Source organism: Embiotoca jacksoni, unplaced genomic scaffold, assembly GCF_022577435.1.
Source record: "Embiotoca jacksoni isolate LCO1_2020_lvr unplaced genomic scaffold, fEmbJac1.0.p SCAF_138, whole genome shotgun sequence".
Taxonomy (NCBI): Eukaryota; Metazoa; Chordata; class Actinopteri; family Embiotocidae; genus Embiotoca; species Embiotoca jacksoni.
The window spans coordinates 55352-75000 of record NW_027185272.1 but is presented as its reverse complement, the minus strand read 5'-3'; the positions used below and the strand labels follow the sequence as shown (position 1 = coordinate 75000).

The 19649-nt window shown below is 42.3% G+C and overlaps 2 protein-coding genes and 1 long non-coding RNA gene across 6 annotated transcripts in view; all 3 read left to right on the top strand.

The window, feature by feature from the left end:
- zdhhc1 (zinc finger DHHC-type containing 1) overlaps window positions 1–252 on the top strand; it is a 20589-nt gene extending 20337 nt beyond the window's left edge. For all 4 annotated transcript variants that reach the window (XM_069147254.1, XM_069147251.1, XM_069147253.1 and 1 more), the window contains exon 11: window positions 1–252. This exon is cut by the window's left edge and continues 955 nt beyond it. The gene's annotated coding sequence lies outside the window, so the exon portion shown is untranslated.
- Window positions 253–5583: 5331 nt separating this feature from the next.
- Window positions 5584–11807, top strand: tppp3 (tubulin polymerization-promoting protein family member 3). Its single transcript, XM_069147249.1, has 4 exons — window positions 5584–5642; window positions 8203–8403; window positions 9203–9356; window positions 9813–11807. The coding sequence occupies exons 2-4, from the start codon at window positions 8216–8218 to the stop codon at window positions 10005–10007; spliced, it is 537 nt and encodes a 178-aa protein (XP_069003350.1). The 5' UTR covers window positions 5584–5642; window positions 8203–8215; the 3' UTR covers window positions 10008–11807.
- A 298-nt stretch (window positions 11808–12105) lies between these two features.
- LOC138196856 (uncharacterized) lies at window positions 12106–18382 on the top strand. The gene is made up of 3 exons (XR_011178159.1): window positions 12106–12745; window positions 16101–16272; window positions 16874–18382. It is a non-coding gene; the product is annotated as an uncharacterized lncRNA (long non-coding RNA).
- The last annotated feature ends 1267 nt before the right edge of the window (window positions 18383–19649 follow it).

Sequence of the window (19649 nt, the reverse complement as noted above, 5' to 3'; positions counted from 1 at the left end):
ACTTTTCAGCCAATCACAGCCCTCCTGCAGGTGTGTCACAGGTGAGTCCGTGAGGTCACGCATGTTCAGCGGTTCCGTGGAGCGGACATGTTCAGAGAGAATCACGTGGAGAAGAGTTCTCTACATGGACGGTTCCTTTTAGAGTTTCTCGTGTCACGTGTTCAATCCCACACGTGAGCAGCTGGACATGTTTCACACAAACACGTCTCTGATGCTTTTTCACCTGTTTAACAATAAAATGATAAGAACTGATGGCTTTGTGATGTTTGTATCATCCTGGTCCAGATCCTGCAGGACTCACCTGGTACACCTGGTCCTCATATGTCCTCACAGGTCCTCACACGTCCTAACATGTCCTCACAGGTCCTCACAGGTCCTCACATGTCCTAACATGTCCTCACAGGTCCTCACATGTCCTCACATGTCCTCACAGGTCCTCACATGTCCTCACAGGTCCACCCTGTTCTGAGCAACTGAGACACGACCCGAGTTGGACCGGGTCCAGGTTCTTCTCAGTCTCATTTAAAAAGTGAAGCGAATACCAGTTACACACATGAAGTCACATGAAAGTGAATAAATCTGATTTATTATCAGCAATCAGGAGAAACTCAGGCTTTTATTTTGACAGGCTGATAACATTTGAGAGAGAGTTGTGGTTGTGTGTGTGTGTGTGTGTATTGTTGTTGTATGTCATCATCCTTCCACGATGTGAGGAAGGGTTGCCCCGGCAACGAGTAACGACAACATCATAACAACGTCAATCAAAAAGGAGCGGCAATGAGAAGTATGTCACACACATTAACACACACACATTTATCATCGGGTGTTCCTACGGCGACACCAGAGAGCTGTCGCTGAAAACACACTAAACACACTCGGATGTTTCTCAACCTCCTCCTGGTTTCTACGGAGCAGCTGATGGACCAAATCAGACCTGCAGGTTCACGTGGACACGCTACCATGTTAACATACTAACAAGTTAACATGCTAACAAGTTAACATACAAACAAGTTAACATACGAACAAGTTAACATACTAACAAGTTAACACACTAACAAGTTAACACGCTACCAAGTTAACATACTAACAAGTTAGCATACTAACAAGTTAACACACTAACAAGTTAACACACTAACATGTTAACACGCTACCAAGTTAACATACTAACAAGTTAACATACTAACAAGTTAACACACGAACAAGTTAACACGCTACCAAGTTAACATACTAACAAGTTAACACACTAACAAGTTAACACACTAACATGTTAACATACTAACAAGTTAACACGCTAACAAGTTAACATACTAACAAGTTAACACACTAACAAGTTAACACACTAACATGTTAACACGCTACCAAGTTAACATACGAACAAGTTAACATACTAACAAGTTAACATACTAACAAGTTAACACATTAACAAGTTAACACACTAACATGTTAACACGCTACCAAGTTAACATACTAACAAGTTAACACACGAACAAGTTAACACGCTACCAAGTTAACATACTAACAAGTTAACACACTAACAAGTTAACACACTAACATGTTAACATACTAACAAGTTAACACGCTAACAAGTTAACACGCTACCAAGTTAACATACTAACAAGTTAACATACTAACAAGTTAACACACGAACAAGTTAACACGCTACCAAGTTAACATACTGACAAGTTAACACACTAACAAGTTAACACACTAACATGTTAACATACTAACAAGTTAACATACAAACAAGTTAACATACGAACAAGTTAACATACGAACAAGTTAACACACTAACAAGTTAACACGCTACCATGTTAACATACTAACAAGTTAACACACTAACATGTTAACATACTAACAAGTTAACATACAAACAAGTTAACATACGAACAAGTTAACACACTAACAAGTTAACACGCTACCATGTTAACATGCTAACAAGTTAACACACTAACAAGCTCACACGCTACCAAGTTAACATACTAACAAGTTAACACACTAACAAGTTAACACGCTGCCAAGTTAACATACTAACAAGTTAACATGCTACCATGTTAACATACTAACAAGTTAACACACTAACAAGTTAACACACTAACATGTTAACATACTAACAAGTTAACACACTAACAAGTTAACACGCTACCAAGTTAACATACTAACAAGTTAACATGCTACCATGTTAACATACTAACAAGTTAACACACTAACATGTTAACATACTAACAAGTTAAGATACTAACAAGTTAACATGCTACCATGTTAACATACTAACAAGTTAACACACTAACATGTTAACATACTAACAAGTTAAGATACTAACAAGTTCACACGAGGGGAATTATTTTATTTTATTTTTTTAGGTAAAAACATAGTAACAAGTTAACATGCTACCACATTAACATACTAACAACTTAACACACTAACAAGTTAACACGCTACCATGTTAACATACTAACAAGTTAACATACTAACAAGTTAACACATGAACAAGTTAACACGCTACCAAGTTAACATACTAACAAGTTAACATGCTACCATGTTAACATACTAACAAGTTAACACACTAACATGTTAACATACTAACAAGTTAACATACTAACAAGTTAACATACTAACAAGTTAAGATACGAACAAGTTAACATGCTACCATGTTAACATACTAACAAGTTAAGATACTAACAAGTTAACATGCTACCATGTTAACATACTAATAAGTTAACACACTAACATGTTAACATACTAACAAGTTAAGATACTAACAAGTTAACATGCTACCATGTTAACATACTAACAAGTTAACACACTAACATGTTAACATACTAACATGTTAACATACTAACAAGTTAACATACTAACAAGTTAACATGCTACCATATTAACATACTAACATGTTAACATACTAACAAGTTAACATACTAACAAGTTAACATGCTACCATGTTAACACACTAACAAGTTAACACGCTACCAAGTTAACATACTAACAAGTTAATATGCTACCATGTTAACATACTAACAAGTTAACACACTAACGTTAACATACTAACAAGTTAAGATACTAACAAGTTAACATGCTACCATGTTATCATACTAACAAGTTAACACACTAACATGTTAACATACTAACAAGTTAACATACTAACATGTTAACATGCTACCATGTTAACATACTAACATGTTAACACACTAACATGTTAACACACTAACAAGTTAACACACTAACGTTAACATACTAACAAGTTAACATGCTACCATGTTAACATACTAACAAGTTAACACACTAACAAGTTAACACGCTACCAAGTTAACATACTAACAAGTTAACACACTAACAAGTTAACACGCTACCACGTTAACATACTAACAAGTTAACACACTAACATGTTAACATACTAACAAGTTTACACATTAACATGTTAACATACTAACAAGTTAACACGCTACCACGTTAACATACTAACAAGTTTACACATTAACATGTTAACATACTAACAAGTTAACACGCTACCATGTTAACATACTAACAAGTTAACACACTAACAAGTTAACACACTAACATGTTAACATACTAACAAGTTTACACATTAACATGTTAACATACTAACAAGTTAACACGCTACCACGTTAACATACTAACAAGTTTACACATTAACATGTTAACATACTAACAAGTTAACATACTAACAAGTTAACACGCTACCACGTTAACATACTAACAAGTTTACACATTAACATGTTAACATACTAACAAGTTAACATACTAACAAGTTAACACGCTACCACGTTAACATACTAACAAGTTAACACACTAACATGTTAACATACTAACAAGTTAACATGCTACCATGTTAACACGCTAACATGTTTAGATGCTAAGATGGCAACATGCGAACATGTTTACACGTTGACATGTTTACTAGCGAACATGTTAACACTAACATATTAACACGCCAGACACCATCACGTTCACGTGAGCCGTGTTCCAACCGTGCAACACGGAATGATTCTGTTTTCACGTGTTCATGTTAAAAGTTGTCAGAACATTTCCAAAAATCATACCGTGAATCATTTTTATTTGTACACAAGAGTTTGTTTATTTGTTTACATGAAGACGTCAATAAATCAGTGTTACGTTCATGTTGCTTGATGACATCATCGTTTGTCCTAGATGTAGTTTATCATCCAGAAATGTGTTTACAGAAAACATGACAGCTGTAAACAGTTTGTTTGTAAGTAAACAAACACGTTGAAGAGGTTTAGAGACGAGGGTGAAGTGGAATCTGAACCCGCCACAGTCCGATGACCTCATCGGTCACATGACTACGTCCCCGACAGGTCGTCATGGAGACCCTCGACAACAGATGTCATCCAACACCAACAGCTGCTTCCTGCCGACACACCCGCTGACATGAGGTCACTTCCTGCTACTGACAGTGTTATTGTTCACACACACACACACACACACACACGCACACATACACACAGGCACAAATAGACACAGACACACACACACACACACACACACACACACACGCGCACACACACCCACACACACACACACCCACAGGCACAAATAGACACACACGCGCGTGCACACACTCTGACCTTTTGTGTTTCAGTGTGTTTACCTCCTGATGACATCAAATAGAATCGTAAAAATTATTCTCTGAATCAACACTGACGTCGTTTTCATCGGTAAATGTTTGTCAGACGATCCAAGCGGTTTAAATAACGTTTTACTGAAGGAGAATCATTCTCTGAAGCTGCAGCCAATAACATCTGTTCAGACACTGATCGATCGTCTGTTGTTCAAAACATCTTCCGTCCCGTTACAGTCTGACTGTCGGCGACATTAAAAAACAAATTTATGAACAAAATTCATCTAAAATCCACAAGAATTCGACACAAAGACAAACAGAGCAGCCGTGAAAAGATTCAGAGAATCTGGAGAAATCTCTGAACACAAGGGACAAGGCTGGAAACCAATATTGGATGGTGGTGATCTTCGGGCCCTCAGGCAGCACTGCATTAAAAACACACTATTCTGGAGTGGAAATCACTGCATGGGCTCAGGAACACTTGTGAAAACCATCGTCTGTGAACACAGTTCATCGCTGCGTCCACAAATGCAAGTTAAAACTCTCCAAAGAAGAAACCAGATAGAAACATGATCCATGTCCCCCCCCACCCCCGTGTATTTATATAGAAATGATTACTCACAACTGCATTCAAGACCATTTTTCTTTTTGTTCGTTTGTGTAGCTTCTAAAAATGTAAATACAAAACTGAAATTGTGTTTTTCTTGAAATCTGTTATTTTTATTTGTTTTTTCATCGTCAGTAAAAACACTCATTCAAGCAGGTCAGAGGTCAGAGGTCAGATCCCTGTGACCTCAGGGGAGCTGTGACAAGAGTCTGCATAGACGCCTTGCAGGAGGACCAGCCCTCGTCTCCTCCCTCTCCTCCCCTCCCCTCCCTTCCCTCCCTCTGTTTTATTGCCCTCCCCCATGTTGGACGGGTGTCGTCATGGCGACGGGGTAAACAGATGATAACAAGCCCTCAGCACTTCAAGAGCTCATTTGAAAGCTGCGACTGCCGCTGAGGGCCAGAGGAGGGAGAGCAGAGACAGACGGAGGACAGACAGGTAGGACGCTGACGGAGACACACACACACACACACACTGTTTTAATGTTTTAATAACTGCACAAACAGACAAACAAACAAACAAACAAACAGTCAGAGTTGAGGACCAGCTGTGGTGCAGGTGTCAGAAATCAGAAACATCTGAAGAAGAACAAAGTTTTACTGTTTAACCATAAAACATGAGATGAAATATAAAATATACATACATGTGCAGTTTGACATGTTTTAATGTGAATTGTTGCCACTGATGTTGGAAGATGAGATTCACAGCAGGATGAACGTTAAACTCACCGACCGACCTGCAAATCATTAAACTCAAAACATCACAAAAAATATTCAGCTGTTTTTTTTATTCTATCACGAAAACAGTACAAAGAAACACTTTCACCGTCTGCATGATCTGCTTTTTATCGTCCTGTTAAAGAAACAACTTTTTATTTATTATTCATCAATGATGGAAAAGTATTTTTCACTGTTTTATATGAAGACAGAAAAACACGAGAACACGGACAAGTAACATGTAACATGTAACATGTAACACGTGATCTGATGTTCACAGGAAACGAACACGCAGAATGATTCATGTTTCATTTATTTAAAAGATGTGTGTGTGTTTGTGTGTGTGTGTGTGTGTGTGTGTGTAACTGAAGCTGTGAAAATACATCAGCTTAATTTTTAACACCTGAAGCTGCTTCCATTGATTATTGATCAGTTTGTTGTGCAAACTGCATCTTTTAACAAAACATTAATGAATTAATTTAATAAACTACACAACAGTACCTGTCAACCTGTTTTTCCTGTTAGACGACATGCAGGCTGCAGGCAGCTTCACAGGATGACCTGCAGACATTACTCAGGGTTTAATAACCAGGAGTCACAACCAGCTACATTTATCATTCATAACTTTATGGATGATTTACTGATATTCCCCTGAAACAAACGGCTAACATGTAATACACATGTACGTCCACTAGAGGGAAGCAAATCAGTGTCGCGGTGCTTTACGAAAACAAAACCACGTGGGAACGGTTAGGAAACAAAAAATACTCACTTCCGTCCATGACTCACACCATGAAGCTCCTCCTACTTCCATATAAGGACTTCAGATTCGTTGTTGTGCTGTAGGGTGAATCAGACACCCCCTGGTGGTGATGGAGAGGATTGTGTGTTTTAACCGAGCAGCAACCATTAATGAATCCTCCAGTTCAGATTCTGTCCGTCACCATCTTTGCTTGTTCGGAGCAGTTTGGAGCAGGAAGTGACCATATTTGGACGAGCTGGGGGAGGAGCCAGCGGTGGATCTGACCGATCTGATCGGAAACCTGACGATACTACGTCCCGCCCACCGATAGCTGTAACCTGACTGCACCACAGGCCTGTCAATCAAACAGACACGCCCCCAAAAACAGGTGTTCTTGAATCTTCTTTTCTAATGAATGAGGGATTATTTTCAGATGGACCTCCAGAAAACTAATAAGAAGGAGTGACTTTAGCTAACAACACCGAGATAACTGATGGACACATTTTATTCACTGACTTCAGGTTTTATTTCATCTGCTGATCACAGAAACCAAAAAATGAGCAGCTGAAACGTCCGAGTTTAAGTTCCTGAACCGAAACTGTCGTCAGCGTCCAGAATCTGATACCTACGTGCCAACACACACACACACACGCACAATCATGCATGCACACACACACGCACGCACGCACGCACACACACACACACACAAAATCACACACACACACACACACGTTCATATGTAGAACCAGAGAATCTCGGGACCAGGACCTTCATGTCGCAGCAGGTAGTACTGTCTTTAGTCCCGCCCACCACGACCTACAGCCGCTCTGATTGGTCCAGAGTCTCTCTCAGGTCACATGCAGGTGAGCGGGAGTTAAAACAGCAGCAGCAGCCGAGACTCCGTCGCCACAACAACCGCTGTTAGGGATTGCATCAACGTGTGTGTAATCACACAAGTCTGAGAAAGCAGAGTGAGGTCATGTCTCACACCCCAATACACACACACACACACACACACACACACTCTCACACACACACACACACACACACACACACACACACACACACACACACACACACACACACACGCACACTGCAGGAGCTGACGGACAGAACATTACATATTAGTACTTTAACAGATATGTTTGGGGGGGCTTGTCTGGTTTGATTGACAGTCCTGGGGTGCAGGCAGGTTTCAGGTATAAGTGGGCGGGGCATAGCGTCCTCGCTCCTCCCCAGATTGTCCAAATATGGTCACTTCTGGCCCCCAAAAGATGGCGACGGCCGAAATGTCCAAACTGGAGACTTCAAAGCTGCTCGCTAAAAGGTTCAACAGGCTTTTATTGTGAAAAACACGAGGTAGAGTATCTAAAGGAATGATTATAACTATTACTATTACAGCTATTACTTGAATTATGGCTTTTAATCTAAATACAGCTTTAATTGAAGTCAGACTTCACTCCGTTGTACCTCCTGCTGGGGGAAGTTGTTTCCGTCATCCTTCAGCAGTGCGTTTCTCTCCTCGGTTTTTACGTTGCAGATATTTTCCCATCATGGCCGAGAGCACAGACTTGGAAAACCTTCTTGCGGCTTTCAGGAAATTCGCCATCCACGGAGACACGAAGGCGACGGGGAAGGAGCTGAACGGGAAGAACTGGGCCAAACTGTGCAAAGACTGCAAGATCATCGATGGCAAGAATGTCACGGGCACCGACGTGGACATCGTCTTCTCCAAAGTCAAGTGAGTGTCGACCGATTTCAGTCCTCAGACTCTGAGGTGACGAATCTCTGTGGTTCACTACATACGAAGGTCGATCAGTAAGTTGAGAGTGTTCCTGAACGCAGCATGGTGCTGCACGTGGAGCAGGAGGACCAACGACCTTCATGAAGAAGTCGTGTCTTGATCAACATCACGGGAACATTTGTGATGTCACCATGGAAACCTGAAACTGGAGCAGAGAAACAGTAGATTTTGGGTTAAATTTTTGGGGAACAGAAAATATTCAACATGCCGAGTGCTCCTGAGCCCATGCAATGATTTCCACCACAGAATCAAGGCCTGAGGGCCTGAAGATCACAGACATCCATCAGTGGTTTTCAGCCTCGTGCCTTGAAGCACATTTTGTATCAAACTGTGTAAATGATCAGCAGAGTGAAGTGACGTGTTGGGTCAGATTTTGGGGAACAAAATCTAAGCTTGACCCAAAATCTGATGTTTCTCGGTTTATTCTGAAGTGGAAATCACTGCATGGGCTCAGGAACACTCGGCTGTAAGCGGGCGTGTTAAAGATTTTCTGTTCCCTACAAATTTTACCCCCAAAATCTAAATGTTTCTCCGCTCCAGTTTCAGCTCAGTGTTGAAATCATAACAATGTGTTTTCAATCTAATGTTGATCAGGAGACGACTTCCTCGTGTGTGCAGAACTTTGTGGGAATTGCAGTCGGATGATCGGTGTCCCTCCAGTAACCTGCTGTAACTATGCTGTTATGAAAAGAAGGGTTAGTTTGGGTGTTGAACTCTGGCCGTGTGTTGTCTGCAGACAGAAGACGTCACGGGTCATCACCTACGAGGAGTTCCAGAGAGCTCTGGAGGAGCTGGCGCCCAAGAGGTTCAAAGGTCAAAGTAAAGATGAGGCGCTGGAGTCCATCTTCAAACTGGTGGAAGGTCGAGAGCCGACCAACGTCGGCGTGACGGTGAGACGACAAACTTCTGATCTTAAATAAAAAAACATTCAGACAGTGAAGGAAAACGTTTCACAGCGGAGATTTTAGTTTCTGTTCAGGAGATCGATTATAAAAACGTTAGCTTCATGATGAGTAGCTTCATCCTCACTACACATGACTGAATGTTAGACGACAGAAGAGACGGGCCCGTCCGGGATCGCACCTCTCAGAGAGCATCACCTCCAGCTGCTCTGTTTCTTTTTTATGGGTTTTTACGGGGACCATCACGAGTGAGTAACACAATCAAGAGTAGTAGTAGTTCATCTTCTTCAGTGCAGTGTCTTCGCTGAACTGCTCCTTTTTAGCTCCGCCCACAAACTCTTCCAGTCCATTAAAAGACGCTCACATGATGGAGGACGTGAGTTTTTAAACCTCTGCCTGCTCCTCCGATACTCATTCGCTTCCTGTCCCGTGTGTCTCCCTCAGAAAGTGACGAAGACAGCGGCGGTGGACCGTCTGACCGACGCGTCGCGCTACACCGGGTCGCACAAGGGGCGCTTCGACGAGAGCGGCAGGGGCAAAGGTCGGGAGGGCCGCGAGGAGCTGGTGGAGAACACGGGCTACGTGGGCGCGTACAAGAACGCCGGGACGTACGACACCAAGGTGAAGCCTGAGAAATGAGGGGTAAAGGGAGGCGGCGCCCTCTGCTGGCAGCTGACAGGAAGTACAGCTCCTCGACAGCACGTAGTCTGGACCAAACCTTGAACTTTGACCCCTCTGTGAGTGTGTGAGTGAGTGTGTGTGTGTGTGTGAGTGTGTGTGTGTGTGTGTGTGTGTGTGTGTGTGTTTGTTTGAACTGGACAGAGCTTCACGTTCAGTCTGACGGCTGCAGATCTGTAGACTCTGTAAACACAGCAGCGCCCCCCTGAGGCTCCAATCAGCATCACACATCTGAACCGTGTCCAGTCACTCAGATAGAATTAATCATATCCTCCAGGAAAACTTACGATCACAATAATTAAAAATTCAATCAATCTCCACAATATCTGTGGCAGCTTGTAATTTTACAAAATTCCTGCGATTTTTCTGTAAAAGCAACATCGTGAACAGAAGCTCTGCTGAAAGTATTACGACACAAAGTCTCCTTTCAAAATAAAACTGATTTTATTACCAAAAATAAGTGTTCATTTCCAATCATTAGGCTCCGCCCCCTCTCCTCTCACCATCAAAACAAACCGCTGCTAGCTCGTTGCTACAACAGGAAGTGACGGGGTTTGTGGGTAATATGGTCTTAAGATGGAATGAGGAACATGTTCAATGAGTTTTCTCCACTTCCAGCTGGAAGGGACTGAACTTTGTTTTAGTGTTGATGTAAAGCTCTTATTTTGAAGGCAGATGTATTCGTTGTTTGTATATTACAGTCACAGACCGTCTGTTCTGGAAAGATACGTCACTTTTACACTCTTTTTGATCACTTGAAGCCCCGTGATGGTTGAAAACATCATTTTTCCTTCACTTGTGATTTTTGCTGATTCCTGCAATTTTACCACAAAAAAACCCACTTAAAACTCCATAAATGACATCAGAATTTTTGAGACAATCTGCAGCAAAATCAAACATTTTCAACGAAAACAATCACAAAGAAACTGAGTGAAATCCTGGAGGGACTGACTGGAGTCTGACTTCAGCATCACCTGCTCTGCTTTTTAGCTCCATCCCAGAAACACTGAGCTTCTGGCTGCAGTTGAATTCCTGTAGTAATTTCAGCAGCAGCAGCTGGGCGCTCTTATTCTCCATCCGGCCCTCTATTTATATATATTTGCTTCATAAACAGCAGCAGAACTGTGCGTGAGCAGCTTCTGTCTGCAGTGCATCATGGGAGTTCAGGCGAACATCACTGGATCACTGCGAGACTGAAAGAAAACTTAAAATCGGACAGATTCACGGCAGCTTCTGAACTGAAGGTTCCTCTGGTTTCTCTAGTGGATCTCTGGAGCTTTATTTTGAAGGAGAGCAGAGATGATGACACACACAGGAAGTGAGGTCACTCTGAATGTGCTGGATGATTACTGGGATGATTAAGGAGTTTTGATGTGGTTTCTTTCACAGAGCTTGTTTTTAAAGTTTTTCTGCTTGTTGTGACCTGAGTGAAGTGATGTCATCAGCGTCAGTCGCTGTTTGAGCTCTGAGGAAGTTTTTTTTTTTTTTTTTTTTTTTTTTTAACCTGCAGCAGCTTCTGGATCCATGTGGGATGAAACTCTCAGAATCTGCAGCCTCCTGAAACCTGAAGCTCACATTGTTGTTTTATTGTTTTTTATTGTTTTTTTTTTATGTTTTTCGGTCTCGTTCCTTTTTTTTTTTTTTCTGCAGTTCAGATATGATGAAATCTATTAAACCTGTTACAGAAAACGTCCCGTCTGAAAACTCTGTAACTTTGAACCTTTGGTGACTTTATTGGATGAATAAAAGGGTTTAAAGGGTGTTGCAGTGTTTTCTTGGGTTCTGTTTCTACTGCAGGAACGTTTCTGGATCTTTTATGGGTATAAAGGAACCATGAAAACAAATTAAAACAGGGTATAAAATGTCGGAGTATAATGACGTGATTTGGCTGCAGACTAATTTCCCCACTCGGACAAATATAGTTTCTATTCATCTTCTCTCCATTCATTTGTGCATGTACAACCTTTGACCTCACGGGGGCAGCAGTGCGCTGCGGTCACTTCCGGCTCTCTGTAAATTTTACTTTCTTTAAAATCCCGCAGACTCGGATTTTTGTTGCCTCTGACAATTCGGTAAGTGACGGTTTTCTGTGTTTTCTCTCACCGTTATTTTAACGGGACCGTAAAAAGAACGTTTCTGTGTGTTTGTCTCGAGGAGTTCAGCTCTTTGCTGAGTTTCAGAACCGGGTGGGTCCAGACTGACCCGGTAACAGCAGCAGAACGGTGTGTGAGCAGCTGCTGCCTGCGGTGCATCATGGGAGTTCAGACAAACGCCGCTGATCACCGAGACTGAAGGAAACTTAAAATCAGACAGATTCTCAGGCAGCTTCTGAACTGTCCGGATGTTTATTTTAAAGGGCGGCCGAGAGGACACAAACAGGAAGTGGGAGTGTGTTTCATGCGTGAGTTCACAAGTGGGAGGAGCCTCAGAGACCAGCTGATTGTGTTCCTGTCAATCAGTGAGATGTTCGGTTTGTTTGTCATTTGGCTCCATCTGGTGGACAGACAGCAGAACTGACGTCGGGTCTCTCAGACCAGGTCTCTGGTTCTGTTGGTTCTGACCTCATTCGTCGCTGGGTCGAACAGACAGCAGGACTGAGGAAGAAGAGCGAGCGGACGTCTCTTGGACTCCTGAAGGTGGACCGGTTCTGGACGGGTTCTGAACGGGTTCTGGACATCTGTCTGAAGCGGGTCCAGCAGGTGAGACGTCAGAACAGTCAGAACATGTGTTCTCTTGGAGGTTCTCGGCATTGTTAGTGTAAAATTGTGGACACACCATTAACACTGTGTTGTATGAATAACGTTTATCAATCCTTTTCTGTCCAATAAAAACTGGTCTACTAAAGAGATGCCCCGGCGGCCACATTTACCTAAATTCACCAAATCCGGTGGACACATGTATCACACCTAGACGCACAAAAAAGTTACATTGCACCGTTACGTCAACTTGACAGGAAGTCCACCATTTTGAATTCAGTCGCCATTTTTGGTGATTCGCACATGTTGTACTTTAACGAACTCCTCCAAGGGATTTTTTTAAGACCGACTTGAAATTGAGTCAGCTCAGTGTAAACATGTTTGGGATGAAAAGTTGTATAAATAATTTGTTTTCATCGATGTGTGTGCCCGTAGCATGGCGGCCATTTTGAGTGTCTCGCCATGAAACTTCGAGTTGCTTTAAATCTTATGTACATGGACCGACCTTCTCCAAACATCACAGGTATGATGACAGCCCCGCCCTAAAGACCCCTGTGGGGTAATATTCGCTCATAGTCATAGCGCCCCCTGGTGGCAACCCAAAATGACACTTTTTGTACTTTCACATACTACGTCGAGCTGGTTGATCACATGAACCTAAAGTCGGGTCAGAATAGCCTAAACATGTAGTTGATGATATATTGAGACATTCGTTCGACTTCGTCAATGGGCGTCGCCGTGACGATGCAGCAAAGTTTGATGTCTCGCCGTGACACAGGAAGTTGATGTTTAAGGTCAAATGATGCTTGAAACCAAACGAAACGTGTCACATACATCCGGCGTGGTGAGACCATGCATCTGATATGTGTTTTGCGAGTGGGCGTGGCCAAACGGCTCACTAGCGCCCCCTAAACTGCAGCCCTGGCACCTAGTTTTAATTACCTTTGATTTTGGCAGGAAGGGAAGATGTCAACATCTAAAGTGCTTCTCATCAGAACTTTGGAGGATTTGGGATCCGATGAGTTTGAAAAATTCAAATGGTGCCTGCAGCAGTCAGACATCCTTGATGGTTTACCCGCAATCCCAAAATAACCTCAGTGGAGGTTGTGGATCTGATGGTGAAGACCTACCATAATCATACTGTTAAAGCAACCACACTCGTTTTAGAGATCATAAATAGGAATGATCTAGTGGAGGATTTATCTAAATCCACTTCAAAAAAATCCAACAGGTAAGTAATGGCAAGAATTTTAAAATGTGTATTAAAGCTCAATAATCATGTAGAAAATCACAAAAAAATGAATCTGTTCATCTGGACCCAAAGTTTATTGGGAGAAAACTTTCATCTCAGTGACTTCGTCAGTCTGATCTGACTGCTGGTATCACCAACATTATAAACAGCACAATTACATAACAATGAAACTGGTGATATGATGACTATTAATTATAAAGCAACGTGTACTAATCACAGAGGATCAGGGGATGCCTGCACATTTTTGTAGCTTTTGTGCATTATAGAGGCAGATGAATCAATGCTCTCATGGGACGTCCCTCTAGCTGAGGCAGTGGAGGTTTTTCATGTATGAAATTATACCACAATCTCACCCTTAGCAGTAGGACCACCCTTAAAGGTCCCATATGTTTCACATTTCTCATGTTTTACTTCAGTCTTGACATCCGTATCATGTTATATTTGTGGTTTTAAGTACCAAAAGCTGTCTCAGTAGAGTTTTAAGTCTTCCCTCTTAGGTTTCTAATTGGAGCTCTACCAAGAACAGGCTGTTTTATGTCTGTCTTTACGGTAAATTGATATCATTGACGTCTGTTCTGACTGGCCAACCAAAGGTTTCCTTCAGTCCAGTAGCTTTTTAGCTCTGACAGCAGGATAATTCTGTCAAACACTGTCAGGTTTCCATGGATACCTCAGAGTTCATGGATAAATGACTTAGACACACAATATGTTGATTGTTATTGCGGAAAATTACTCATTAAATTACTCAATCCAGTTGACGAATTCAATTCAATCCAGTTTTATTTACAAAGCAGCAAATTACAACATAAGTAATCTGAGGGCACTTTAATGGTAAGAGTGAGATGTTATGATATCATACAGAGAAGCCCAACAATTCAATAATTCCCACATTAACGACAGTGGGAATGAAAAACTCCCTTTTAAGATGAAGAAACCTGAAACGGAACCATTTCCTGACTCACATTAACTGTAACAACACCTTGATTTCATCTTGTGTTTATTCATTCAGAGTTTTACCCTGATTGCCAACGTAAACTAAAGTCAAACCTGAAGAAGTTCCAGAGTGTTTGAGGGGATTTCTAAAGCAGGAAACAAAACCCGTCTGAATAAGATGTACACAGAGCTGTACATCACAGAGGGAGGGACTGCAGAGGTCAACGATCAACATGAGGTCAGACAGATTGAAACAACATCCAGGAAACCAGACAGACCAGAAACAACCATCAGACAAGAAGACATCTTTAAAGACTCACCTGGAAGACATGAACCAATCAGAACAGTGCTGACAAAGGGAGTGGCTGGACTCTGGACTGGGCTGAAGACAAAACCAACCAGAACATCCAGTTCATGTTTCCGTTCACTTTCAGAGAGCTGAATGTGCTGAAAGAGAGAAAGTTCAGTTTGGTGGAACTGGTTCATCTCTTCTTCACTGAAACCAAAGCAGCAGGAATCTGCAGGTTTGAACACTTCCAGGTTGTGTTCATCTTTGACGGTCTGGATGAGTGTCGACTTCCTCTGGACTTCCACAACAATGAGATCCTGACTGATGTTACAGAGTCCAGCTCAGTGGATGTGCTGCTGACCAACCTCATCAGGGTTCGCCTCTGGATAACCACACGACCTGCAGCGGCCAATCAGATCCCTGCTGAGTGTGTGTGTCCTGGGTCTGTCCCTGCAGACCAATCAGACTCTCCTACGAGGTCTGCAGACACAGACAGGAAGTAGCTCACAGACCAATCAGGAAACGGTGCAGTACATTAAGGAGAAGCATCAATCTGTTCCACTGTCTGAATGAACTGAATGATCATTCTCTAGTGGACGAGATCCAACAGTCCCTGAGATCAGGACATCTCTCCACAGATGAACTGTCTCCATCTCAGTGGTCAGCTCTGGTCTTCATCTTACTGTCATCAGAGGAACGTCTGGACGTGTTTGACCTGAAGAAATACTTTTCTTCAGAGAGAGCTCTTGAGGCTGCCGCCGGTGGTCAAAGCCTCCAACAAAGCTCTGTACGTCCACATGTAACTCTCAGGACTAATGTCTCCTTTAGTCAAGACCAAAACTAACGTCTGACAATGTTTTCTCTTGTTGTGCTGATTCCTTCAGACTGAGTGGCTGTAACCTGGCATAGAGAAGCTGTTTAGCTTTGTCCTCAGTCCTCAGCTCCCCGTCCTCCAGTCTGAGAGCTGGACCTGAGTAACAACGACGTTGGGGATGTGGGAGTGATTCGGCTCGGTGAAGGACGAAAGAGTCCAAACTGCAGACTAGAAAGTCTCAGGTGAGGATTCAGTTCTTCTGTCAAAAGTTGTCTCCAGAGTTAAATTTGTGCCTTTTTCTTGAGTCCTTTGAGGATTGAGCATTAAATGTTTGACTTTATATGTAAAGTCCAGGTCAGTGATTGTCTTTCAACTTCATTAGTCCGGTTTATAACAAACCACATCGCTACCGCTTCACTCCTTACAGCTTAACTTTAACATAAACTGCAACCCGTCAATCACAGTCATTACATCATCATCATTTCTACAGATAACTATGGGTGCACATCACTTTAGAATAACCAGCTTCCCCAGCCTCTGATTAACCAACGCTTAATAAGAGTTAGCATGCGATTAGCATTAGCATTAGCTAGTGACTTTATGCTAATACAGATCAATTCTTATCTAAACACACTTAACACATAAAAACACACTTAAAGCACAGAATATACGATATATATAATCGTAATATTACACTGGAGGGTGTTTTAACGTGATTGCTGACGCATCCTCTCGCGTGATATTGCTCAAACTTACGATGAGTGCTTTGAATGTTTTGCTTCCCAAAGTTGTAAATAAATGAGCAGATGATGAGCTGCAGTCGTGTCGTCTTCTCCCCATCAGACTTCTGTGAACTGGAACTGAACCCGAACACGGCAAACAGGAAGCTGCTGCTGTCTGACGGCAACAGGAAGGAGACCTATGTGGAGGAGGATCGGCCGTATCCTCACCGTCCGCAAAGATTTGAGCGTTTCCTCCAGCTGATGTGCTCCACCTCCACCTGGTCGCTGCTACCGGGAGGTCGAGGGAACCGGACGGGTTGACGTCGGGGGAACCGGACGGGTTGACGTCGGGGGAACCGGACGGGATGACGTCGGGGGAACCGGACGGGTTGATGTCGGGGGAACCGGACGGGTTGATGTCGGGGGAACCGGACGGGATGACGTCGCCGTGAGTTACGGACGAATCAGACGGGCGGGAAACAACGAGTGTTTGTTCGGAAGGAACGATCACTCCTGGAGTCTGAGCTGCACTGACAACGGCTACTACGTCACACACGTCACCTCCTCCTCTTCCTCTGTCTCCAACACAATAGGAGTGTATGTGGACTGTCCCGCCGGTGTTCTGTCCTTCTACAGAGTCTCCAACTCTCTGATCCACCTCCACACCATCAGCACCACCTCTACTGAACCTTTGTATCCCGGCTTCACGCTCGGCCCGATTCCTCGATGTCTCTGATTTCAAGTCCAGTTCAGACCAAAGATTCTGGACTGTGTGCTTTCAATCTGCTCTCAGTTTTCCGTTCTTCACGACACTGAAAGCTGCCAGCGGCATTTTATTGTTGTGACGAGTGTTATCTCTCTTAAGAACGGCTGATCTCTGGAACTCCGCCCCTTCGCACCGAGTCTTGGTCACCTGTTCGTATCAAACGTGTCCCACGTCCGAATCGCACCAGATTTGACAACACACATCCTCGCGTCCCCGGCAACGCACCCACCAAGTTTGAAGCAGATGGAACAAATGGTTGTCGAGATGTGTTGGGGACAAACAAACAAACAAACAAAAATAAATAGAAAGATTACGTGTGTTACCGTATAAATATATGAAACAAGATGGAGAATTTGGAGCCAATCGATGCTTTAACGGAAAGTTTGTGTCACACAGAAAGAAACAGCTGAAATAAACTGATTTGTACCAGTTTCAACAGCGTCAGCTGCTTCGGAGTCGAGTCCAGACTTTTCCTGCCATGAAGTTTAAATCTTATCACAAATCTTTGGACTGAACTGGACTTTAAAAAAATCTCTCCTGAGAACAGAAACGCTGCTGAAATCAGAGTTCACTCAGTTCAGCGTCACGTTTGACCTTCTGGACGATGTCTGAAGAGTCTTAGCACCCACACACAAGCTAATTTGAGGGAAATGTGTTCTTCACATTAAAATGATGATTAAATGTTTGTGATCAAAGGAAGTGATTCCATATTACTGGATGTTAAATGAGTTTTCTCCACACGTCCAGTTGTCAGAGACGTCTCTTTGTTTGTTTCATCCAGCAGGTCTATGTGTTGAATGAACATGAATTAAACAGCATCTAAAGCTCTTATTTTGACAGCTGATGTCGTCCTTGTTTCTATATTCCAGTCACTTTTTTTTTTTTTTTTTTTTTTTTTTACATTTATCTCCATGGTTTAATAAATAAATAAAAAAGATTAGAACTAAAATATCTCTGATGTGCAGCATGATTATCATCACAGGAAGTGATTACAGCTTTATTCCTTTATCAGGTGGTGCTTAAAAAAAAGATCTCATTTTTCTTTCTGAATTTACAACTTTTTCTAATTTATGCAAAAAAACTCCAAAAATTTACATCGACATTTCTGAGAAAATCCACCACAAAATCAAACATTTCCAACAATCACAAAAAAACCCGAAGAATAATAACTTAATTTATTACGTGTCCCATTATTTCACTGAGCCTCTGAGCAAGGCATTAAAAACAGTGTGACAGCACAACAATAATCCGGACTGGTTCTAATCTGAGTTTGTACGTATTTTCTTTAATCCTGCAGTCGAACATTCAATCACTTTTATTTGGAATTAAATGAGACGGAAACACACGGTAACTTCTCTGCTGTTGTGAGGACACGTCCATCGATCCACCTCCCAAATACAACTCTGAAAGTTTCACTTCCTGTCTGAAGCGCTGCGACATGATGATAATGAAGATGAAGGCGATAGAGATGATGAAGACTTGATGATGATGAAGATGATGCTGCTGACGAAGGAGTCTTCAGTTTAACAGAAGCTCTGCACACTTTCACTTTTCTGTTGATTGTTGTTGTTTGTTGTCTGAGTTTTATTGATCATCAGGATGCTGCTGTTGATGATGAAGACGATGGTGATGATGAAGTCTTGATAATGAGGTTGATGATGGTGATGATGAAGCTAACGAAGATGATGGTGCTGATGAAGACGATGGTGATGATGATAAAAATGATGATGGAAATGATGATGAAGGTGATGAAGATGATGATGATGAAGATGATGAAGATGATGAAGATCATAGTGGTGATGATGTGGAGGATAAAGGTGATGAAAGTGATGGTGGTGATAATGATGAAGAGGATAAAAATGATGAAGGTGATGGTGGTGATAATGATGAAGAGGATGAAGGTGATGAAGGTGATGCCTTCGTGTTCAGTAGAAACAGTTGATTATAAAATCAGCTCCATTTAAGCTCCGCCCCCTCCGGCAGCGTCCACTAATCCTGATTATACAAAGAGAGGACGGGTCTCCGCCCGTACAGCCACCCAGAGACACACAGAGGACTGGACCAGGAGGACACAGGAAGACACGGGAGACAGAGAGACAGGAGACAGGAGACAGACAGGCGAGTGGAGACA